Source organism: Eschrichtius robustus, chromosome 7 (assembly GCF_028021215.1).
Source record: "Eschrichtius robustus isolate mEscRob2 chromosome 7, mEscRob2.pri, whole genome shotgun sequence".
Taxonomy (NCBI): domain Eukaryota; kingdom Metazoa; phylum Chordata; class Mammalia; order Artiodactyla; family Eschrichtiidae; genus Eschrichtius; species Eschrichtius robustus.
Window position 1 is genome coordinate 131,380,130 of NC_090830.1, and position 26,457 is coordinate 131,406,586.

At 42.9% G+C, this 26,457-nt stretch overlaps 1 protein-coding gene across 2 annotated transcripts in view; it reads right to left on the minus strand.

Moving 5' to 3' along the window:
- CPXM2 (carboxypeptidase X, M14 family member 2) overlaps positions 1-26,457 on the minus strand; it is a 135,373-nt gene that overhangs the window by 51,881 nt on the left and 57,035 nt on the right. For both annotated transcript variants that reach the window (XM_068548716.1, XM_068548717.1), the window contains exon 4: positions 23,863-24,002. In XM_068548716.1, coding sequence (XP_068404817.1) covers positions 23,863-24,002 — 140 coding nt within the window. The remainder of the gene's footprint in view (positions 1-23,862; positions 24,003-26,457) is intronic.

Sequence of the window (26,457 nt, forward strand, 5' to 3'; positions counted from 1 at the left end):
CAAAAGACATAAATAAGTGGAGCTCTATATACCATGTTTATGGATAGAAAAATATGTCAATTCTCAATAAAAATCCCAATAGCATATTAAAGAAACTTGAAAAACTGATACTAAATTTTATAGGAAAGAAAATAATAAGACACTTTTTAAGAAGAAGAAACAGGGGGCAAGGGGGAGTTGCCCTATCAAGATATTAGGACTTATTTATAGCCTCAGTAATTAAGACACTGTGATATTGATGGATGAATAGACAAACTGTAAATGGAACAAAATTCAGAGCCCAGAAACAGACTCATGTACATATATAAACTTGATAGAGATGTCTTACATATCAATGGGAACTAAATAAACTATTACAAGGTATGTCCAAAGGCAATTGGATATTAATATAAAAAGAAGTTGAAATTAGACCCTATATTTCACATCTTTTACAAAAATCATAACCAAATGGATTAACTACTTAAATGTGAGAAGTAAAACTTGAAATTTAAAAAAAATTAATGAACATATGGGAGAATTAGTTTGTAACCATGGGGTATGAAAAGATTTTATATATGACACAATCATTCTAATCATAAAAGGCAAATAAATTGAACTACACTAAAAATAAAAACTTTTGCTTTTCAAAAGACACCATAAAGAAACCAGTAGGAGAAACCTTAAGCTGGGAGAATATATTCTGAGCACATTTAACTAACAAAAGGATTAATATTCAGAATATATTTTTTAAATTCTATAAATCAATGAGACAAAGGAGAAAAACACAACATAAACATGGAGAAACATGACAGGTATTTTACAGTAAAGGTAACACAAACGGCAAGTAAACATGGGAAAGGAAGTTCAACCTTATTAGTGATTAGGGAAATGCAAGTTAGGACTGCAATGAAAGATACTGCTTTATATTGAAAAGACACTCTTTATATTGAAAATTTAGGAGAATGGCAATACCAAATGTTGGTGAGGATGTGGAACAACAAGAACTCTAAAACACTCCTGGAGGAGAGGCTACTTCGACAACCACTCTGGAAGATGACTTGTCATTATTCCATTAAACTCAACATTTATATACCTTCCGACTCAGCCATTCTGCTCCAAGTACATACCATGGAGATCCCCTTGTACATGTGCTCCAAGAGACATATACAAGAATGTTAATAGCAGCATTACTTTTAAGACCAAAGAAAGTATAATAAAATAAAGTAACAAAAAATTGAAAAGGGGTCAATTCAGTCTCCATAAGGCATATTCCCAAGGTTAAATGGCAGTACAAATTAATGAACTACAATTACGGGCACACAAACAATCCTTCGAAGCATAATGCTGAGTGGAAAACAAGTTTAAAAAGCTACATAAAGTGAAAAATCTTTTTTATAAAGCTCAAAAAGAAAGATAATTTCTTGCATATGTTATACATACACGATAAGATTGTTTTTAAAAGGCAAGGGAATAAGAAACCCCTAATAAGGAGAATGGTTTCACTTTTGGGAGGAAGCAAATAGGTGGGATCCGGAAAGAGCACATAAATAGTTTCAACAGTATTGGCAATGTTCCAGCTCTTCAGGTGTGTAGTGGGTTGCTGAGTGTTGGTTTTATTATAATGCTTCATACCTTAAGTGCATGTTACATCAATGGTTTTGTAACCATCAAACATTACGCGGGGCTTCCCTGGTGGCGCAGTGGTTGAGAATCCGCCTGCCAATGCAGGGGACACGGGTTCAAGCCCTGGTCTGGGAAGATCCCACATGCCGCGGAGCAACTAGGCCCGTGACCCACAATTACTGAGCCTGCGCGTCTGGAGCCTGTGCTCCGCAACAAAAGAGGCCGCGATAACGAGAGGCCCGCGCACGGCGATGAAGAGTGGCCCCCGCTTGCCGCAACTAGAGAAAGCCTTCGCACAGAAACGAAGACCCAACACAGCCATAAATAAATAAATAAATAAATTAAAAAAAAAAAAAAAAACCTTACGCAATGAGAAAGATAAAATATTTATTTGAATATTGTGGAACAGGCTTCTGCACAGGAAAATGTCCCAATCATCTCCTGGGACAGGATGTATGTGAAGATGCTACAGTCATCCTTAAAGACATATTTTAAGAAAAAAACATAAAATCTTTGCCCTGGTAACTTCTTCTAAATACACAATAATTTTTTCTTTGAAAGAGCAACTATACTAACATTTCCTAATAATAAAATTCATATGGCCTTCAGTTTACGAAATGCTCCCACACACATGATCTTACTTTATCTCAGAAGAACAAGTCAAGTTTCTCATTAAGGATGTGGCTGTGAGCTGGGCTGGTAGGAGGAAAGGGTCAGATTACTTTTCATTCCTGTTTCTCCATCCTGGATGCTCCAGCCTCCCATCCTTTGGTTTTCATCACACTCCTCTTTTCCCTCGGCTCTGGGTGCAGGATTTCAGTATCCCCAGAACAATCACCAACATTTTTGGGGGTATTGAAACAAGTTCTCTGGAGCTGCACGTGGGGACTAGTAATTGTTCTCAGTCAAAAAATGCTTACAACTTAAACCTATAATCAGCACTTCTCAATCACTTGCAGATAATCTCAATTTCTACAAAACACAAACATGAGCTAATGTGTGGTCACAAAAACAATTTTCAGAACTTAAAAAAACTGAACATTAAAAACATAAACTAGGGCTTCCCTGGTGGCGCAGTGGTTGAGAGTCTGCCTGCTAGTGCGGGGGACGCGGGTTCGAGCCCTGGTCTGGGAGGATCCCACATGCCGGGGAGCAGCTGGGCCCGTGAGCCACAACTACTGAGCCTGCGCGTCTGGAGCCTGTGCTCCGCAACAAGAGAGGCCGCGGCGGTGAGAGGCCCGCGCACCGCAATGAAGAGTGGCCCCCGCTTGCCGCAACTGGAGAAAGCCCTCGCACAGAAACGAAGACCCAACACAGCCATAAATAAATAAATAAATAAATAAATAAATAAATAAATAAATAAATAAATAAATAAATAAATAAATAAATAAATAAAGATGGAAAAAAAATAACATAAACTAAACATGAAATCTAGATCTTAATCAACTTTTCTAATGAATATTATGTAACAACAGTTGTTTTCAACAAGTAGAGATGAGAATCTCAAATATTTGAAGGTGTGTGCCAAAAATGGTAATTGTATCTGTCTGGACACATTGTTTTGTGTGTTCAGCCTATTATTTTCAGCAGTTATCTTTCCATCTAGATCCTTCTACATGATTACCTTTGGAGCAGATATTTTAGGCAGCATGACCCTGCACCTTGGCCATGGCTGAACGGCCTAAAGGTGGGCGCCAGGCCAATCACAGTACCTTGATGATGTGACCACAGTTGATTTGCCTACACTTGATACTTGACCCAAGATAAGCCAATACATTCTTCCCTGGGATTTTGTATTTGAGACCAAGTGACACTTGCAATTGTAAGTTGTAAACCTTGAGTGTTGATGGCAGTCCCATTCTCCATCATGTGGCTGGAGAAGTAGAGGCCAGTCTAGAGTCCAGAAGCAGAGCAGAGTGAGCCTGAAGCACAAAGGAGCTCTGAGGGGACCAGACAGTCCCAGGAGCGCTACAACCCCAGGTTCTGGCGGAGGAGCCCAACTCCACCTCCACTCCTGCTCTTCGGCTCCCTGACACACCCAGCGTGCCTCAAGGCAGACTTGGGTAATTTCCACCCAAGGGAGTCCTATTCAAAAACTGCTAAGCTTTTGCTAAGTCTGAGTGAGGCAGAGAGTATGAGCCTAGGCTGGGAAGTTGGCGATTACTGTTCTTCAGGAACAAAGCAGTTAAAGTGTTACCAGCTGTGTTTTTGTGACCCAGTCCACAGGTCCAATGAAGCTAGGACAACATAGCAAAGATAAGATATTGGAGTGGGTTGGCTACATTTTGCAGCTTCAATAAGGTATTCATTACATTAAGAAGAGACAATGTTCAGTCCAGACTGGTTCACTTGGAAACAGGTAAGGAACAGACAGTCGAGGGCACGTGTTGTTAGAAAGTCCTACCGGCCCCACCAACCAATCTGAGTCTGCTGAGGGCCAGATAACCAAGTGCCCAGCCAGATGGCATTAGCCAAATATCCCACTGCAGTTTGAGGAAAGCTTGTGGATTAGAAAACAGAGATCACTACCATGACAATGGGGATATTTGAGAAGAGCCAAAAGAATCAGAGAAGCCTGGTCTCCCAAATCCTTCCCAACACCTTCACTGTGCTCCCGAGCAACACTGAATGCAGTCAGAGGGCAGATCAGCATTATCAGTATCTTCTAACAACTGCCATTTGTGAAGATTAAACGAGCTAATGTATATAATATATGCATCAACTCTGGTACTCAAGAACAGCAGCTGTACTAGAAATATAATACCATCCTCTTTCAAACCTCCTGATAAAAATAATAGGACCACACAAGGAATACGTAAGCACCAAATTGGAATAGATATGTATGGATGGTGGACTCTAAGTAAGAGGATATAGAGCCTTCTAAGTGGTCTGGAATTTTGGTTTCTGCCCAGAGCAGGCCATGTCTCTCCAGCCTGCAAAGCTCTGTGTTCTGGCCAGTACAAACATGCACACTCACATGAGCACACGCACACACACATGTCTAGTAGGACCAGGGTTACTATCTGAAACAAGGGATCAGTGCTCACTCTGGAATGTCTGCTCCCAAGTACCCCTGTTTTGGGCTTTATACTCACTGGACTCCTGTTTTGACCTCTAGACTTTGAGAGCTATAGGAGTTTCCTATGGCTGCTGTAATAAATTACCACACATTTACTGGCTTAAAAGAACACAAATTTATTATTGTACAGTTCTGTAAAATAGAAGTCTCATTGGTCTAAGGTCAAGGTGTCAGCAGGGCTGGTTCCCTTCTGGAGGCTCTAGGGAAGGATCTGTCTCCTTGCCTGTTTCAGCTTCTAGAGGCCTCCCACATTCCTTGGCTGATGGTCCCCTTTCTCCAACGTTGAAGCCAGTGGTGTTGCATCTCTTTACCCAGTCTTCAGTAGTCATGGTTCCTCTGACCACAGCTGGAAAAGGTTCTCCCTTTTTAACCCATATGATTAGATTAGGTCCACCTAAATAGTCCAGAACCCTCTCTCCATCTCAAAGTCCTTGACTTAATCACATCTGCAAAGTCTCTTTCACCATGTAAGGTAAGAGATTCATAGGTTCTGGGATCAGAATGTGGACATCATGGGGGGGGACACACCTGCCCACCACAAGGACCCCACTCAGACTCTAGCTCCACTCTTAAACTCACTCCAGCCCCTTCCTCTCCTTCCCTAGGCTTATGGGTCCAGACATGTCCTACCACCTCAGTCCCAACAGGATAAAACAATGGTTGGTTAATTCCATTCAATGAATGGGAAGCTTAGAGCTTAGCCAAAAACCACAGCCACAGAAATCTAAGTCACCCTGCCCATCTCAACACACCTGTCTCTCTCCCAAAGTGGAACTAGAATTCAAATCAACACTGAGGAAATTCCTTCCCATCTGACAAACCAACGTTTAACGTCATGGTCCACTTACCATAGCGGAAGTTTCCTGGTGTTTCTCAAAACATCTGGTTCCTTCTATGCGATGTTAGAAGCCATGTGCCAGAAAGAGGCACACTCCGTTTTTTACCCATCATGAGCCCAGCTGGCAAGAACAAGCAGGTCATCATATTGGCCACCGGAGACTTCTAGAAACACTTCCAATTCCAGCCCAAGACCCGATATGCTCTCCTGAGCACTCCCCCAACCACGTGGGTAGACTCCCACGTGGAACACCAACAGGCCCTGAGCAGTGCTACCAACTGTATTTGACTGGGAAGAGACCCCCACGTCTGCACGTGCGACAACAGTTCTCAGCTGGGGGTGATTTTGCCCCCCGGGGACATTTGGCAAGGTCTGAGACATTCCTGATTATTATGACCGGGGGAAGGGGTTAAGTGGGGTGCTACCATGGGGGGCACCTAATGCATAGAGGCCAGGATGCCACTAACAGCCTAAAATGCACAGGACAACTCCCAGAGCTAAGTCATCCAGCCCAAAATGCCCAAAGTGCTGAGGCTGAGAAACCCCAGTCTAAACAAGTCAAAAACAAGATGGTAATTCTTTGACTACCGTCTGACTATTTTGAGATAAATGCTATTGGCAATTTATTATCAAGGAAACTGAGAAAGGGGGTTTTCAGGGGTTCATGACATTTTAAATACCGGGATGGATACTGGCTAATACACACTTCCTCAACATTCTCCTGTTTATTCACCTAAATAACAAGAAGGACTCAGAAACAGGTACATGACCAGCCAAGCTGGTGGCTGAGTGAGTTCGCAGAAGGTGGCTTAGCTGTCTGACAGACACGCAGTAAATAGCTGAACAGAGACTGGTTTTCTCCCTAGTGTTCTGGAAAACCCCTGAATAAGGTTACACTGGGACTTTGCTTATTAAAACTTTTCTTTATAGATGGTGCCAACCTCAGCTCACGCCGTGTTCATCCTAGCATAGCTGCCACCCGTGTTCACTTGAGCAACACGCATGTGTCAGACCAGGAAGAGGGAGGGTGCCAGGCACTGGGCTGGAGTGAATCTCAAAGCAAACCCTGCCCTCGCCTCAGGGAACTTACGGTCTACTGAGGAAGACAGAAATTGCATAATTAATTGTACAATGACTTATTAAACTACAACTGTGATATGGTTCAGAGAAGAAATACAGAGAGCTTATAAATGGAGGGGGGTGCTGACTTAGTCTAGGGCTGGATGGGGAAAGTGTTCCTGGAGGGTGGTGTCTGAGCTGAAATGTGAAGGATGAAAAGGAAGTAACAGGGTGAAGAGTGGTTAGCATTGTATTAAAAATTAATACAAGAGATTCAACATGCAAATAATAATAATTTCAAAAAAGTTGGCAGGAGACAATGAAGGAAGAATAAGAATAAGAATAAGAATAAGAATAAGAATAAGAATAAGAATAAGAATAAGAATAAAAAGAAGAATAAGAATTTCCCAGAACTGAAAAATATGAGTTCCCTTATTTCAAGGTCACATCAAGTGCCAGCTACAACAAGGTGCCACATTGTGCAGTTTTTAGCACAAAGGATATAGAAATAACCCTAAAACTTTATTGAGGAAAAATAATTCAAAAGTTTGTAAGTATGAATATACTCAGATCTTTATACTGTAAAACTGAAGATAAAGAGGCAACGGAAAAATGTTTCCAAATTATAAGGGATAATCATCTGTTTCAGGGATGATGAAATGTTATAAATTGATTGTTGTGATGATACCACAACTCTGTGAATATATTAAACACAATGAATTATACACTTTCAATGAGTGAATTGTATGTTATGAGAATTATATCTCAATAAAGCTGTTAAAAATTCTTAGGGAAAATTATTTCCAAACTACCAATCAAGGGTGAGGTCAACAAAAAATGCATTTTCAGGCATACAAGGAATCCAAAATTCTACCTCCCGAGCTCCATTTCCAGAAGGCATGTACCACGAAAATAAACAGAAAAACAGAGAAACCTGGGATCTAAGAAATACAGAATACAACTCAGGAGAGATAGGAAGAGAATTCCAATGGGCATGACAAGAGCAATGTAATAGGCTTGAAAAACCTACAAATTCAGATGCCAGCAGAGGCCAGATGGCTCTGGGAGGGATCTCTCCAGGAAGAAAATGAAAGAGTGAATTGTTCATATTATGGACACATTCAGAGGAGATTTTCAGGTCTATCAGACAGCTTCGGAATGAATTAGTGAGAAGTACCTAGAAAACCACGGAAACCATTAAAAAGAAGTGATTATTAGCTCCAGTAAAAGCAAAAAAGTTCCACAGGAAACGAAAGGTAATTATAGCATACCATGTGACCCAGCTATAAATAATAGTTCAACGATGATCTTGATGCAAAAATTAAACACCGATTTAGCTAAAATTGATAATATAACTCCTTTGGGAGGATGGGAGGAGACACACACACAGAAAGAGACACAGACAAAGAGAGTGTGTGTGTGTGTGTGTGTGTGTGTTAGAGGTAGGTCAGAAAGAGATTTAAATTCTCCCCTTTCATAGTAGAAAGTCAACAGATAAATAATTTAAAAGAATCAAGAAAGAGTACTAAAGCATTTTGTTCAGAAACACAGGGTTTAAGAAAAATAAAACAGAAGAAACAGCTGAAGGGCTTGCAGTAGTTACCTTGGGACACCAGGAAACAGGACCAAGGGGTATGGGGACACGGGCTACTATTTTTAATTGTAAGTAGTGCTATTTGACTTTTTAAACTACACACATGATTTGTTAATTACAAAATCCTCCCCCCCCATTTCTCTCTTTCTCCTTTCTGCTTCACTCCTCTGGCACTTTCTCAATTTTTCCACCCAGTTCAGGGTCACTTTCTTCCAACACATGCAATTCCAACGAATTGAGGCGAATTTACATCTTGGTTATAAACAGAAAGCAGGATTAAAAAGCAGAGTTTCTTTTTTCTTTTTCTTTTAAGAGTTCGCATTTTACTATGTTACTTTGGAGAGAAAGTCAGTGGAATTTTACGTGAGCAAAATTGGAAAGCATTTTGCTTTTTACTTCCCGTCGCCCGCCTTGTGTTCTAAATGTATTGCCAACTGACTACTCTGTTGGCCACACTAATGTTATTTCTCAGGTAGACTTTAAAGAAAAATCGGAGATCAGAAGGTTATTTAAAAAGAAGAAAAATAACAACTGCTTTGAGACTTAGCAAAGATTTTAACTTTTAAAAATGCTTAGAAATACCATGGGTTCAACATTCCCTCAACCTGGATGGGAGCTGGCGAAGAATGAAAAGTCTCCCCCCAAGAACAGAGGTCTTGGTGGAAAATAGGAAGCAGTCCACCAGGCATGAAAGATGGTATCAAGGAAGCAAAACCCACACCAGGAGAGCTGAACGTTCTCAATCTCAGCTGGAGCAGACAATTCCTGGTGCAGGATGGCATCTTGGAAATGCATGGGAAAACTGGGCTCGAAGACTCACCCAGCCACGTACTAACCTCTGGCCTTTGCAGTTCTTTGCAAGAGTAAGTGGTTAGATGCTAACTGCCAAGGATGCTGTAAGGAACACAGTTAGCACGTACGATGCACTTACTACGGAAGCAGCTCAACGCGTGGCAGATGTTTTCATCATGACTGTTTTGGAAGGAAAGGTGACATCTTCCAGCGCTGAATGACATGAGGCAGCAAGGACTCAGGTGCTCAACTGACTGCCATTCGCCTGACCTAGTGGAAGGGGAGGGGCCAATGCAGAAGAACTCGCACCCAGAAGAATCATGTCTTTGCCTGTTTGAAAGCCTACTTTGCTCCCAAATCAAAACTACCATGCATGGTTTGGAAATTTCTGCTGAGATGGTTGGACACCTACCAGATATCCCAGGAAGACCAGAAGCTTCTGGGTAGAGGACGACAACGGGAAAACTTCAACTTCCGGACCTATGTTGTGCCTTAACCACAATTGAGAAGGGATTTCATAATGTGGAGAATCCACTGGCTAGACTTCATGGAGGCCTCTCACACCATGTGTTCTACACAGATATTCAATGTGTATATATATAAAGGAAAGAATCAATCTGAATAAAAAAATTAATGAACTCAAAAACAGAAAAATAGCAGAACTAATAAATAATGCCAAGGAATGCTTGCTCTTTAAAAAAAAGAGGGGAAAAAATGATAGACAAACCACTGGGTAACATAATGAAGAGAAAGAGGAAATTCATAAATACTTAAAAATAATAAGGAGAAAATAATCACCAATCAGAAGAAATTAAAAGAATCTGTAAGACAATTTTGTTGAATCAAATACAAATATTTTTGAAAACACAAATTTTCTAGGACAATAGAATTTATCAAAACTGATGGGAGAGACAGAAAATCTAAACAGCCTGAGTACCAGAGCAGAAAGAGGGCCAGTCATCAAAGAGCTCCCTACCATGTGTTTGTTGGCCATATATACACAACTATATATAAAATAGATAACTAATAAGAACCTACTGTATAGCACAGGGAACTCTACTCAGTGCTCCGTGGTGACCTAAATGGGAAGGAAATCTAAAAAAGAGGGGATATATGTATACATATAACTGATTCACTTTGCTGTACAGAAGAAACCAACACAACATTGTAAAGCAACTATACTCCAATAAAAATTAATTTTAAAAAAAAGAGCTCCCCTGAAACCACATGCCTGTACGTATTCAAAGCATAGAAAATTTTATACCAAAAAGCAACAGAGATTGCTCACAGAAAGGACACTTTAGCCTAATGTCACATCTGAATATTGATGCAAAAATCCTAAATAAAATATTAGTGGGGCTTCCCTGGTGGCACAGTGGTTGAGAATCTGTCTGCCGATGCAGGGGACACGGGTTTGAGTCCAGGTCCGGGAAGATCACACATGCCGCGGAGCAACTAGGCCCGTGAGCCACAACTACTGAGCCTGCGCGTCTGGAGCCTGTGCTCCGCAACAAGAGAGGCTGCGACAGTGAGAGGCCCGCGCACCGCAATGAAGAGTGGCCCCCGCTTGCCGCAACTAGAGAAAGCCCTCACACAGAAACGAAGACCCAGCACAGCCAAAAAACAAAAAAAACAAAAAAACAAAAAATATTAGTGAACAATACCATTCACAATTGCTCAAAAGAGATGAAATTCTTAAGTATAAATCTAACAAAACCTGTACAGAACTTGTATGCTAAAAATTATAAAACACTGATAAAAGAGACTGAAGAAGATCTAAATAAATGGGAAAACATTGTGTTTGTGGATTGGAGGACTCGACATGGTAAAGTTATCAGTTCTCCCCAAGCTGATACAAAGTTTAATATGATTCTTATTAAATCTCAGTAAGACTCTGTCACAGATATAAACAAGGTGATTCTAAAATTAATATAGAAAGGCAAAGGAACTAGAATAGTTAAGACAATTTTGAAAAAGAATAATATGGGAGAAATCCATTTACCCAGTTTCAAGACAGTATATAGCTATAGTAATCAAGACTGTATGGGATTGGCAGGGGGACAGACACATAGATCTATGGAAGAGAATGGAGAACCCAGAAGTAAATCCATACAAATATGGTCAACCAATATTTAGCAAAGGTGCAAAACCAGTTCCATGGTGGAAGGACGTCTTTTCAACAAATGGTACTGAAACAATTACTATAGATCTATAGGCAGTTATATATCATTAGGTTTAAAAGATATATCATTAAACCTCACTAAACCTAACACTTTATATAAAAATTAACTCAAAATGGATCATAGATCTAAAACATAAAACTATAAAACTTTAGAAGTTAATAATGGAGAAAATCTTTGGGATCTAGAGCTTAGTAAAGTGTTCTTAGAAATGACACCAAAAGCACAATCCATAAAGGAAAAAAATCAATAAACTGGACTTGATTGTAATTACAAACTTTTTCTCTGAGAAGCCAGTGTGAAAGCCAATATTAAGAGGATAACAGATAAGTTATAGACTGGGAGAAAATATTTGCAAACCACATATCTGACAAAGGGCATATCTAGAACTGATAAAGAACTCTCAACACTCAAAAGTAAAAACACAAACAAGGCAATTAGAATATAGACAAAAGACACAAATAGACATTTCACTAAAGAGGACATACAGGGGACTTCCCTGGTGGCGCAGTGGTTAAAAATCCACCTGCCAATGCAGGGACACGGGTTCAAGCCCTGGTCTGGGAAGATTCCACATGCCGCGGAGCAACTAAGCCCGTGCGCCACAACTACTGAGCCTGCGCTCTGGAGCCCCGTGTGCTGCAACTACTGAGCCCGTGTGCCACAACTACTGAAGCCCGCGTGCCTAGAGCCCATGCTCCGCAACAAGAGAAGCCACCGCAATGAGAAGCCCGTGCACTGCAACGAAGAGTAGCCCCTGCTCACCACAACTAGAGAAAGCCCGCATGCAGCAACGAAGACCCAAGGCAGCCATAAATAAATAAATTTATAAAAAATAAAAATAAAAAAAGAAGACATGCAGATGGCAAATACGTACATGAAAATATGTTCAGCATCATCAGCTATTAGACAAATACGAATAAAGACCATGATGAGACATCACTACACACCTATTAGAACAGCTAAAATAAAAAATAATGACAAGACCAAATACTAGAAAGGATGCAGAGCAACTGGATCACATACGCTGCTTGTGGGAATGTAAAATAACACAGCACTCTGGAAAATACTTTCTTACAAAACTAAGCAAGCAATTAACACAGAAAATTACTGAGGAAAAAAACCCCCATTTTTTTAAAAACAAAAACCAGTACAAAAAGTTAAAAGGGATAGCGGAACAAATGGAAAAGCCAACCCCATATTCTTATACAGAGGAAGACACTCTGATCTTAGGGATGCCAGTCCTCCTGCAGTTAACTAAGGCATTCCCCTCTAACATATCACCCGAAATTCTTTTTGGGGCTAATTTGGACTTATTGAAAAATTCATATGAAAAAAGAATATGGCAAGAATAGCGAGGAATATTCTGAAAAGATTAATAATAAGGAGGAAGAACTAGATCTAAGAAATAGTAAAACAGTACAGTACATGCTGTAATAACTATACAGCAGTTTGGTACTGGCATATAAAGACAGCAGTGAGACGGAATGAAAAGTCTGGAAGTAAACCCCATAGAAGACAGGAATTTAGACTATCTTGTTGGGGGCACTTTAGTTGGTGTCTTAGTCCCTAAATTAGGCTGCTGTAACAAAACACCACAAACTAGGTAGTAATAAACAACAGAAATTTATTTCTCACAGTTCTGGAAGCTGGAAGTCCAAGATCAGGGTGCCAGCATGATCGGATGAGGGCCCTCTTCTGGGTCACAGACCTTTTGTTGTGTCCTCACATGGTGGAAAGGGCTAGGGAACATTGTGGGGTCTCTCATAAGAGCACTAATCCCAACCATGAGGGTTCCACCCTCATGACCTAGTCATCTCCCAAATGCTCCACCTATAAATACCATCACATCAGGCATTAGAATTTAACATGTAAATTTTGGGAGGACACAGATATTCAGACCACAGCAGTTGGAGATAATATGGAAAATAAATAATGTTGGGACATCCTAATGACCATTTGAGGGTAAAAAGAGTTTGATCTATTACATATACCCTACATCAAAATACATTCCATATGGTTTAAAATGTCAATGTAAAATTTGAAGTCATAAAAATACTGGAAGAAAATATGGGGAAAATTACTTATACCTTCAGAAGGGACAAGGTCTTTCTAAGCATGATATAAACCTTAGGAGATTGATTACGGTAACCATATAAAAATTCAAAATTTTTGTACATCAAAAGGTCCTCTAAGCAAAGTGATAAGAAAGAGAATAATTGAGAAAAGCATGAGTAGCTCAAATCACAGTCAAAGAACTCATTTCGACTGGATGTACGGTAAGATCTGACAGTGCCCACTGGGGGTCTCTCACACTGGAGTTTCACGGCAATTAGTCTTGCTTGTCAGATTCTTCTCTCCCTCCACCTCGCAAGAGATAGAATCTCCTCAAATCCTCAAAAACAACCACCATCAGCCTCAGCACATATCATCTGATGCAGCAAACGAGCATTCATCAGCTAAAAGGTCGCCAATAACCCACAACCTCTGTTGTGAATAGCCCTGGGTGTTGTCCACTTTCTCATACAAGTTGGGAAAGCACTATTAAATCCCTTTTCAGCCAGAGAAACAAGAGTCCAACAATCTCTCCTAGTTTTTATGCCAATTTTCTGTTGGAAGCTGGCAGCTTTCTCTTCCGGTCCATCACCTCCTCGACAGAGCTCAGCAGCCTCAAATCCTGGCTGGGGCTGAGTGGTAACTCTGGGCAAGACCACTACTCCACAGAGTCTAACTTTTGTGGCTTCTAGAAACATTTGGGGGAAAAAAAGGTTTATCTTTGCCCTACAATAAGCATGGGCATGCCCGACAATAAGCATGGCCATGCCTGACACTCAAGAATGTTAAGTGATACTGACTCTGGTTCTCTCCCTCTCTCCCACCTCTGTCTGCTGGAACCACAATCACACGGTTAAATGGTTCTGCCACATTCTCAGTGCAGACAAATCTTAGACACTGAAAAACCAACCCACTGATTTATTGGATTTTTCACTTTGGACTGGTTACCATGGCTATTTGAGAATTCAGACCATAGGAGGGAATGTTATAAACTTAGAAATATTGTCTATTTTCCATTACCTCCAGTACAAATTGTCTACCAGGGAAAGAGGGGGGAAATGCCACTTTGGGGGCCAAGTCCAATAAATCTGGGTAAAGGGGGAGGCAGTTCCTAGTTAAGAAGCCCCACTGCAGAGAACTAAAAAAAAAAAAGTATTTAAAGTCCTCCAAATCTGAAAGAGACGCTTGAAAGAGCAGGAAGAAAGGAACCAAAGAAATGGCTCACAGGAATCCTAAAGAATGCAGAGGAGAGAATTGGCCCTGCTTCTGTTCAGTTATATTGTGCGTGCAGCATGACGGTCCACAGCTGGATGTCTCCACCGGGGGCTTGCACCAGAGAGGGGAGGGGGGGCATCCAAGGCATGTGAGGGCTTTTGTGGGCTGTGGGTACTTTTGCCTCTATTAGTTTTCTATAGCTGCTGTAAAATTACTGCAAACTGAGTGGTTTAAACAGCACAAATTTATTAGCTTATGATTCTGGAGGTCAGAAGTCCTGAAATCAAGGTGTCAGCAGGGCTGTGTTTCTTCTGGAAACCCTAGGGGAGAATCTGTTTCCCTGCCTTTTCCAGCTTCCGGAGGCGCCCACATTCCCAGCTTGTGGCCCCTTTCTCCATCTTCAAAGCCAGCAACAGCGGGGTTCTTCTCACACTGCCAGCTCTCTGGTTCTCTCTTCTCCCTTCTCCACTTTTAAGGACCCTTGTGAGTACATCGGGCCCACCCGGATAATCCAGGGTCATCTTTCTGTTTGAAGATCAGCTCATTAGCAACCTTAATTCCATCTGCAACCTTGAGCCCCCTTTGTTACAAAACCTAACATATTCACAGGTCCTTGGGACTAGGATCTCAACATGAAGAAGAGGCCCCTTCCTCCATTAAAAATTAAATTGGTTTTAATCATATTTTATGACTGCATTGGTATAAAGATGAATATATTAACGTTATATATTTTCCTCGACCTAAAAGTTCATTTACTTTTTCCAGATTATAAAAGAAGTTCGACACTTTCCTGGGCTCTTAAAGGTCACAAGGCCCCAGGCATCGTGCCTGTTGTGTCTGACAGGTAGGTCAGCCCAGGGGCAGCCATGCAATGTCCCTGAGGAAGTGCTCAGATGAAGTACAAACGAGCCCACTCACGGGGCTTGAGGCCTGGTGAAGACCGAGAGTGGTAGTGGGAGAAGGAGGGAGCAGAGAGGACAAGCATTTTCACAAGCTCTCCAAGCCTCAGTTTCCTCATCCACACAATGGGGACAAGAAAGGGACCTTGCAGGCAGAGTCACTGAGACACCACATGAGGTAACACAGAACCTCAGCAGCTTGAGTCTAGGCGTTTCATTTAAAGGAATTTCCTGCTGACCAAAAGTATCCAACAAAATACAGATGTGTCACAGGAAGATTTGCACAAAATGTCAGGCTCTACTTATCAGCCGCAATGTGACTGATTCAGTTCTGAAGTCTTTCCTGGTGGGCGACTGGGGGCTCTGGGGGTTCAACTCTGGACGGCTGGGGGCTTGGGGGCTCGCAGACGGGAGGGGTGAGATGAAGCCACTTTGTAAATAACAGCAGCCACGGTTCATTGAGCATCTGCTGGGTCCAGAAGGTGTCAGGGTTTTCCATCTGCGTCTCACTGAACGCTCAAAACAAGCTCTTCTCACCAACCAGGAAACCGAGGCTTGGAAGAGTGAGGAGACCACCCCGACCACCCACCTACGCAGGCCTCCTGTTAACATCTCTTAACATCTCTAAGACCACACAGAGGGAACGAGGGCCATTGGGGAGAGACCGTGGTCTGAGCGCTCCAACAGTGCTGGCTGGAGAGAGGAGAGAGGGAGAGAGGGGAGTTAACACGTGAGCAGTACCCTCCACCAAAGAAGGGAAGGAATCTTAAGAAAACAGCAGGAAAGACAGACACTTGTAGGGTACTCACCACGTGCCAAGGACTCTCTTAACTGCCTGATGTGTAGTAACTCATTTAATCCCCACAGCAATCCAGGCACTATTATCATCTCCATCTTATAGATGAAGAAGCAAAGGCACAGAAAAGCTCAGAAACACACCCAAGGCCATGCAACCAGGGAGTCTGGAATCCCAGTCTCACTCTGGAATCTGCACTCTGATCCGCTCGGCTATACCAGGTGAGGACCTGGACATCTGAACAGGAGGGACACCAAAGGAATACGAGAGCTGCGTTCCCCCAGGATGTGGCTTCTTTTCTCCCGGTGGTTATGCACTAAAGAGCCCCCTATGGTGGGCAGACACTGGGATGGGGGCAGGGGCCGTCCAGCCTCAGGAGAGGACAGTATCAGGACATGATCTGAGCCGTTCTGAATGATGGAGCAGGGGGTGGGGATGGAAATCATGGAGACCTTCCCCGTGCAGCGCACTGATCTAACACCGAGGATTCAGTGGCAAACCAGAGCCAGGCCCGGCCTGCTCCCTGGGAGTGACATCAGTGCAAGTACAAACAAATAACCAGGGAGTTAAACAGGGCCAGGTGAGAACACAGAGAGACTGAGAGAGGGCTTCAGAAGGCTGGTCAGAGAAGGCCTCTGAATGCAGGGAGGGTTGCGCCTTCAGGCAGAGGAAATGGCAGATGCAAAGGCCCTGAGGCAGGAGCATGCTTGCTTATCTGCAGAACAAAGAGAAGGCTCCTGGGCTAGGACTGAACGAGCAAAGGGAAGGAGGTCAAACAGGCAGTGGGAGCCAGGCCCTGTGGGTGCAGGCGTGAGAGCATTATGTGAGCCAAGCTGGAGAGGGAACAGAAGAGAAGAAGGGTGAGTGCACCCAACAACCTTCCGGAGGGTTTCCTGGGGAGTCAGAGCCAGGGGACAAGGTCCCTGGAATAAACCCGGGTGGAAGCTTTATCTCCACGAAGGAGTTCTAGCGTTGTTTCCTTTCCAGAGATTTTACCTTCTGAGAACTTATTCCTTAGTCACTGGCACCCAAAAAACCAAGTATGAGCCATACAGCCACAAGGGAGAGCTTTATTCAATTTCAAATAACTATGCCTGCATTGGGGAAACATAACACAAAGTGAAGAAATGACTGTGTGCCTGGCCTTCTACTTGAACTTGGAGATGTTTTCATTGAAACCCCTCCATTTTAGCCAAACTCAGCAGTTCAAAAACTGACAGTTTTCATAGAGGTTAGAAAGGAGTTTGGAAACTTCTGTCTCCCCCGCCCTCCACAGGTGCCAAACGTTTCATTTTGCCAATAACGGGGGAGACGCAGCAGGACACGTGCCGAAAACACACTCACACTCTCTCCCGAGCAGACGAGTAGATGATTTACGAAGCACCAGCAGCCTCCCTTTGAGCCCTGCTCCCAGGGGCTGCCGGGCGTCCTCCACACTCCTGGCCCAGCCCGGCGCCCCTTTCCTCTGCGCCCTGGCACGCTGCTGCGGGGTTGGGGCCCAGACTGCCAAGGATCAGTCCCCAGGGAGTGGAAAACCATATGGAGTTGACGAGAAAGGGAGGGACCGGGTGGACACCTCTCACTGTGGAAACCAGAGGTCCAGCCACTGGGTGGAACCCCAGGCCAGGAAGGTATTGGGAAGGTTCCATCTCCATCCCTGGTCTCTGGACCAACATTCTCAGCCGCTTCTGATTTGCCTCTGCCTCTTCATTTTCCTTCTCACACAGACCCCACCATCTCTTCAGCTGCCTCCTCATCCCGCCTCCTGAGCGAGGGTCCAGCGCATCTTGGAGATTCTCCCAACAGGTACAGCACTGAGCAGCCAAGCCTGCAACCTCAAGGTACCCAGACAACTGCTCCGCTCCGGCCCTCCACGCACCCCTCCCTGACCCCAGTCATCACCTCGACGGCCCCCGGGGAGTCCCCAGGTGGCCAGTGTCCTCCCCTTGCGAGTTTCTACCTTTTCTGAAGCTTCATCTTCCCCAGGGGCTCTGTGAACTTGACCTTAGCTTCTAGGGAATCAGCTCTCTGGCTTTGACTCCTTCCTGACCAGCCCTGGATCTCAACCTCACAACCCTTCACCCTTAACACGCTGTGTCCTACCAGGTCCCACAATGCCCTTGTCCCTGGACCTCCTCCAGCTGCACTGCCACCAACTCTCCACCGCCCCCCACAGGGGAGAAAGTGCCAACGGTGGCAAATGGGACCATTACGATTTTATTCCATGAGCTCGGGGGACCAGCCCAGTCCTTTCTACAAAGGGACAGGGAATCTCCCTGGCCTTCTTAAGTTTCCAACCCCTAAATCTGCCTCACTCACCGTCTGCAGAGGACCTGCCTCCTACGCCACCAAGAATAGAAAACCCTCTGGTGTGAAGGCTCTGAATCCATCTCAGCACTTGCGCCCTGACTTTTCTATCTCGGGACCAGGAGACCCTCCTCCTTCCAGGTGAACCCCCGCACCCGTGTCAGCGCCACCCATGCCCCTTAGGGACCTGCCCCATCGGCCACCTGCCCCTCATATGAATACAGCTGTCTCCAGGAAAAAGAGCAGCAAACAGGCCTTTCCCTGACCTTGTCTTCGTCTGGTTTGGGTACCCCATCTCCTCCTTTGCTTCACCATCAGAATTCTCAAAGGGGAAGCCCACATGAAGAATCTCGGCTAAGACTTGGCACCGACAAACAGAAAGCAAGCTTCTTCAGGCTGGGACTGTCTTTTCTACCATCTTTGTGTCCTCAGCCACCAGGCTGGCTCACAGCACACGCCATTCATCCTGCTCTAATTAGCCAAACTGCTTCTAAAAACTTCAGCCAGCCAGGCAAACCTTCCCCAGCCCGCACCTTACAAACCCGTCAATCAAACTGCTGTTTCTCCTTAAGGACACATGTACAGACTCTCAAGAGAGGATGAGAATTGTCTTGTTTATTAAATAAAGTTTAAAACATTTGGTTATTTTAAATTGCCTGTATTTTGCCCAAGTCATTAGAAGCATCTATCCACCTCAGACAGAATAATTAACTTTTCAATCATCACATTGGTTATAACTGCAACACTCATAGATCTAATATACTTCCTGAAATCAGGAAAACAAAAGATTGGCTTTTACTAGTATATTAACATTTCTCTAAATTGCAATGTAGTGGGGAAGGATCGTTTTTATTGGTGAAAAATATAAATTATTCAATATCATGAAAATAATTATATTTTATTACTTTCAAATAGTATGAATTATTTGAAAATTATTACGATGAGAATCATAAAGTTCTTCATCAACTTGGTTATGAACTCGTCCCGGACCATGGCTAAGCGTCACGACCTGCCATATCACCTTTCACACCTGTATCACAGGTCTGATAACAGATCTCCTATCCCCATCCCATGACGTGTACGGTGCCGATTCTAGTTGGCCTGTCAACATACTGGATTCTTCCAGACTGAGAGCTCCCTGCAGGCAGGCCACTTCTTATACAGAGTGCTTAGTTCAGAGTGCTCAATAAACAGATGGATGAATTCATAAAAACATAAAGAGGATGTCAGGAACAAATAAGATGATGGATGTTCATTTTAAAATACCAAACACAGAAGTTTTATAAATGAAATATATTCAGAGTGTTCTGAAATATATACTGTAACTCCAAAGCGCTCCTATATTCTAACAACCAGATAGACGCTACTTAGAAACAGCAACGTCCATTTGGCCAACCCCCAGGAGCCATCACCCCATTTCCCTTCCATTTCTAAAACATCACCAAACAAATTGCAGCACTCTGAGATTATGGTATGTTCTGCCCATTTAACTAGAAAAAATGAAACTCTAATTCCAACTCTGCCATCGCTTGTCTTGGGTTGAATTCTACATCTGCCTGTTACCCTGAAGGATTCAGGCAGAAGCAATCCGCACTTGGAGTAGCTGGCAGGATTGTACCTTGCAGAGAGGCACCCTCAAGCTGTTTAGTATGCTTGTTACACAGTGATACTTTCATAATGCATTGTCCAGGGGTGGTCCTGTGAGGGGTCAAGGGGAGGGCCAGGCAGGCAATGCTCTCCCCACCACCAGATTCACACGAAGCAGCCTCATCTGTCTGTATTTTCTAAATGTTTCCAGGAAAGATTTTATATGAAGGAAGGTCTGTGGCTAAAAATAAAGCTTGAAAACTACTGTTCCCTCTAGGTGCAGAGGGAAGAAAGTGCCATTTATTGAGCACTTATTAAGTGCTGGGTAATTTTAAAACATCGTAACATAATTCCATTTAACTTTCACCACGTCTTTACGAGTTAGACAGTAGTTGACCCATTTTAGAGAAGAGCGTACTGAGGTTCAACGAAGAGAAATCTCAAAACCAGCAAGAGTCAGACACGACATTATCCCAAAGCCACATTGTTTTAGGTGCCTCCACCTCTAAAAATCCTTATCATGGGCTTCCCTGGTGGTGCAGTGGTTGAGAATCTGCCTGCCAATGCAGGGGACACGGGTTCGAGCCCTGGTCTGGGAAGATCCCACATGCCACGGAGCACCTGGGCCCGTGAGTCACAACTACTGAGCCTGAGCGTCTGGAGCCTCTGCTCCGCAACAAGAGAGGCCGCGATAGTGAGAGGCCCGCGCACCGCGATGAAGAGTGGCCCCCACTCGCCGCAACTGGAGAAAGCCCTCACACAGAAACGAAGACCCAACACAGCCAAAAATAAATAATAAATAAATAATAAAATAATTAAAAATCCTTATCACTTCTCAGTCTACTCTTTGCACGTCCCCTCCCCTCTCCCCCTTACAATTTAAGCCTGCTCTCAGTTATTTACACTCATAATTAATTAACTCATTACCATTCGGTGTGAATGACTCTTTGCCAATTTGCTACTTCCTTACAATATTCATTCATTAAAGAATCAATGATTGAGCATCTATTAGATGCCTGGTACTGGGCCAGGTCCCAGAGACACAGACTATCAAGGCATTGCCTCTATCAAGTTCTCACAGACTAGTGGGGAGAAATATGGAAACCAATAGATGGCTGTACTGGGAACAGCACGGGGATAGAGGCCCTGGGAGAGAGAAAGAAGGACAGCTACTGTCTTCCTTACTATTGATATTTGGTGATTTCTGTTGTTGGCAAGTTTTCTGGTCACAGTACCTCCAGCGCCTCCGGGGCATGGGGCTCAGATATCAAAATGTACCCTTGACTGTTTCCTCCTCACTCCTTAGTACAGAGTCCTATTCCAGGAGGTAAGATAAACTGAAACTCATCAGATTTCATTTCATTGTCCTTGACCTGAAATACATTTATACATTAAAAAAACTGACTCTTAAAAGCAATTCTATCCCTTGCCTCCCTCTTAGATGTTCCTGTCCCGGGCTTAGTCAAAGAAAGATATTGTTCTACTGCAATTTCTTATTCACCCCAAACCCTCTTATGTTTCCAGCTGAAATAGAATGTGAGCAGTACTCCTACCCTGCTCTTTCTTTGTAATCCAGTAATAACCCAACTACTGCTTCTCTAATGATACTGATTAGACAGGTTAATATGAAGCATTAAGGTAAAATCCCTGCTCTCATCCCTACGGATGACCTCAATTCAGTCTTTCTTTCCAAGTTTCTATTCTCCTTGAGCAATTCAACTTTGTTTCTTCTAAAATTCTTGCCTTTCAGAATCTACACAGTGAAAACAACTGTTATGGTAATAAGCCGCTGATTAGAGCAAAACACACACCACAGAGAAAAATCAGCATATGTGAACACACACATAAGTGCTACTGAAAAGTAAAGAGAATAAAATGTGAGTAGCACAAATACATAACTAAACGTTGTCAAAATGTACAAATTATCCCCGCTCTGGAAATTTATTTGAAGGAAGCAATTCAAAGGAAGAAAAAAGTATATAAATGCTTTCCTGTAAAATATGTGATAGTAGAAAATTGAGACGGTGATAGAGGCATGGCTGAGTAAATTATAGGCTATTAAAAATGATCATTATGAACTCTGAGTAACAGCATGAAAATGTTACGAATATGTTTTTAAATTAAAAATAACAATTGCATATGTAATATGATTACAAATCTGTAGAAAAAATATGTTTGCTTAAGGACAGTGGAATCACCGGTAATGTTTTTAAATGTTGTTGGAGGTTACAGTGTTGTCTTTACAATAAAAAAAGGTTCAGAGGAAAACAGATGATGAGCCATTGCCTGACAACTGTCATTTTGTAAGAAAGTCCCCTTTACGGTGACAATGACAGGCAGTTAAATGTGAGCACAGATGCCAGGTTCCCTCCTCTTATCCTGGTTTACTTATTAATGTTGATCCTTCCAGGCATTAAAATGAATCTAATCAACAAAGACAGACTTTACATGGTTGCCAACTGGCAATCAGTAAAACCTGAAAGGGACCAAGACATGGGATCTGAGTGCGCAGTATAGACAGGGCGGTGGGGGGGGGCAGGATGGGAGGGCTTTTAGCTAACTAGGTCCACAGTCAGCTTCCTAATGTCTAAATATAAGGCATTTGTGCTCTTGGCTTCTCAGTGTAGACAGATGTTAGAGGAATTGAAAATTTCTTGTTTAAATTAAGAAAGCACCCAAGGTCCTGCAGCCCCTCCTAATTCTTGCCTAACCCCCAGTCTCTGCATGTTTGCTGTCTACACAGCTTGAGCCACAGGACAGCCCCACAGATATAGTCCTGCCTCTGTCTCCACCACCATCCCTGGGCTGAAGTGGAAAGGTTTTGTTTTGTTTACATATATATTTTTTTGTTTATTGTAGTAAAATACACATAACATAAAATTAATCATTTGGAAGTGTGCAATTCTGAGGCATCAAGTACATTCACATTGTTGTATAACCATCACCACCATCCATCTCCAGAAATTTTCATCGTCCCCAACTAGACTCCGTCCCCATTAAACAATAACACCCTATCCCCCTCCACCAGACCCTGGCAGATACCGTTCATCCTCCTTTCTGTCTCTATGACTTTAACTGTTCTAGGAACCTCATGGAAGTGGAATCATACAGTGTGTGTCCTTTTGTGTCTGGCTTATTGCACTGAGCGTAATGTCCTCAAAGTTCATCCATGTCGTAGTGTGTGTCAGAATTTCCTTCCTTTTTAAGGCTGAATAATATTCCGTTGTATATATGCACCATGAGATGAGTTTTAAGGGGCTACAGCCCACCTCTCTTGGGACTATTACTGACCCAGCCCTGATCCCAAGCTCAATTCTGAACAATGGGCTCTTCCAGCTCATTCTCAGGCCCCAGACTGGCTCCTCCTTCAATTCTACTCCTCCTCCAGTGGTTCTTTATTTGGGAACCTGCTTATAGTTCATCTTTCTTCCCAGAATCTGGAAGAGTTATCCCTTCTACCCCAGGACAGTGGCTGGAGACCATTACCTGTCACTCACTGCTTGTGCAGAGTTCCTACATTAGGCTGTGTTCAGCCCACCAGTCAGGGCACCAGTAGCTCGCCCCAGATCCAAGATGGCAGCTACCTGCCTACCCTGCCTGAGTTTGACAACACCTTTGTCTCCTCAGCCTAACCCATGGATCCTTCTCTCTGCTCCGGCATCAGGGAAGGTGTTGATCCAACAGATGCACCTTCCCAGCGTGTCTACAGCAAGGCCAGCCTCCTGTCTTCACTGCAACTTTCTTCCTTTCTATTGCCTATCCCCAGATACCTCTCTGCAACTTCCCTGACCCTGTCTAAGCTCTAGAACTTTAGACTCAAGGCACAGAGTCTAGGAAGCACGGGTCCAGCCACACTTACAGCCAGAGCGAGTTCCTCCCTTGAGTGATGACACCAGTGAACTTGGTCAGACGTCTGGCATCCACTTCAATCCACTGATGGAGGTCGTTCCTTCCCGCGCACCACGCCCCGTCGTAAAAATCATTTTCATTAATACCTGCCTGAAAAGAAAGAGAGGGGTGCTCTTCACTACTACATATAAAATAGATAACTAACAAGTACCTACTGTATAGCACAGGAGACTATGCTCAATATCTTGTGATAATCTATAAGGGAAAAGAATCTGAAGAAGAATATACATATATACATGTATACGTGTGTGTGTGTGTGTGTGTGTGTGTATGTATATCTGAATAACTTTGCTGTACACGTGAAACTAACACAACACTGTAAATCAACTATATATCAATTAAAAAAGAAAAAAAAGAGAGATGGGTGTTCTTCAAAAAGACCCAGAACAGAAGAAAATTAAGACAAAATTTTTTATGAGATTTCGAGGAAGGGGGGTGGGAGGAATAGAAGAGAATGAGGAATTGGAAAAAAAAATAGTCATTGTGCCCTGAACTCCTTATTCTAAATCATAAAAAGGAGTTGCTTATTATCAAGCTGGAAATATTTCAATATGGTAAGTCCTCCTCTTGCCCAGTGTCAAAGATGAAATTTAATGAGTTCTCCTATTATTCATTCGTCCAACAGACATAGACCGTCTCCTACATACCAGCCTACACATGCCAGGTGCTGGGGGTACAAAGGTGAATCATTCCCTCCTAGAATCTCAGGATGCAGGCAGGAAGAAAGACATGAAAATAGATGAATTAGAACACAATAGGGAATGTGTTATTTCAGTAATAGGAGCAAACTGCTATGGGAGCACTCCAGCCTAGCACAGCTAACTTGGTCTGGCGGAGACCACGGACAGGAAGCCCCAAGTCAGAGATGATATTTGAACTTGGAGTTGAAGGTTAAGTTTATCTAGTGAAAATTTATTTATTAGCATTTAAGTCATTTGATGTGTCTGAGTGTCAGCTACTACTACTACCAAAGAGTCCCTTGATCTGAATTTACAAGGTACGTGAAGTTTCTGTTCTGGAATTTTCCCTGTATTATTACCATGTGAAGAGACAATGCCCTGACCTAAAAAAAAAAAAAAAAAAAAAAAGACAAGTGAGCCAGGTGAACCTTTCTAATTTACTAAGATCTTTTCTGCATGAATCCCATTTTCCTATGGTTATTTCACAAGTGCATAATCAGATGAGAAAAAGTCTGAGTGACAGTCAAGAGATAAGCATGATAGGTCAGTCTGTCTTCCCTACCTCTGAGTACTTTTCAGCTCAGATTCTTACTTGTAATGGTCAACACTGATGGGAAACTCAGAGCTCAGCTATAGCAGAGGAACAGCTTGGCTAAGGGTCCCATTAGCGGAGCTCATCCATCACTGCACCAGCTAACATAAGCCTTGTATCAGGACCAACACAGCATATGCACTCCCAGTCCACTCCTGAAACAATCTTGAAACAGCTTTGAGAGAATGTCAGAATACTAACATATCATGGTCTTCTAAAAGCACTACCATCTCAAATGAAGGTGAATTTAAAAACTGTTAGTCTACATTCTCCGGAGACCCAAGCTCTCAGTGAACCAGCACCTCCATGTCTGATGGTACACAGGGTGTCTGCAATAAGGACCTAGAGGTGCTGCAAGGTTCTACCTTCTAGAGCCATCAAAGAAAAGCTAAATTTTGCAAGTGTGTGTTAATGGTCCTACTTGTGCTTCAGTGCATTTTGTTAAAGTGAGGACGACTCTTAAGTATAACCTCTCATCTCCCAACATTACCAGTCGACAGGGAGATCACCATCCCAGCCTGAAGGCTATAATTACACAATTGCTCCCTTTCTTCATCTAAGGCACTTATCCCCGCAATGGAGGAGACCTGAAACCTATTAACGACCTACAATATCACAATTCATCTTCTTTCAAGAAACCATAATACACACTCCGTTTTTGTTGTGGTTCCTCTTTTCTCATAAACTGCCCATGAGACTGGTGCTTACAATAGCTTAATTTATTAAAATTAACCTTCACCTTGTCTTTGCTATATGCCAAGTAGTGGCCCTGGCAATAGAAATACAAAGGTAGACAACACGGGCAGTCCTGCTTTTCTGGAGCTCAGAACAGGCAGATGGACTGAAGTCCCCTCATGGTGCTTGTGTCTTGGTCTTGGCATCTCAAAATCACCCACTGCACAGTGTGTTGATTAAGAGCTTGTGCTCTGAAGTCCTATCTGGGTGTGAATCCCAGTTCTGCAACTTTCATACTGCATTAATTCAGGCAATTTGCCTAAATGCTCTTCTGTGCCTCAGTGACCCCATCTGTTCAAGTGACAGGGCGCTGACTGCTTTCAACAGGGCCTGGCACTTAGTTAGTAGCATGGGCTCAAAAAGAATTGAACACTCAGTAAATGCTAGTTATCAGTACACCTAAAACAATGAATATTTGGTAAATCATGGAAATATGGGTGTTTTAAGAATTATTTCACACTGTACAAAATTCCAGGGAATTGCAACACTATTCCGGTTAATTGGTGTCACATTTTCTATAACCTCAAATATCCAGAAT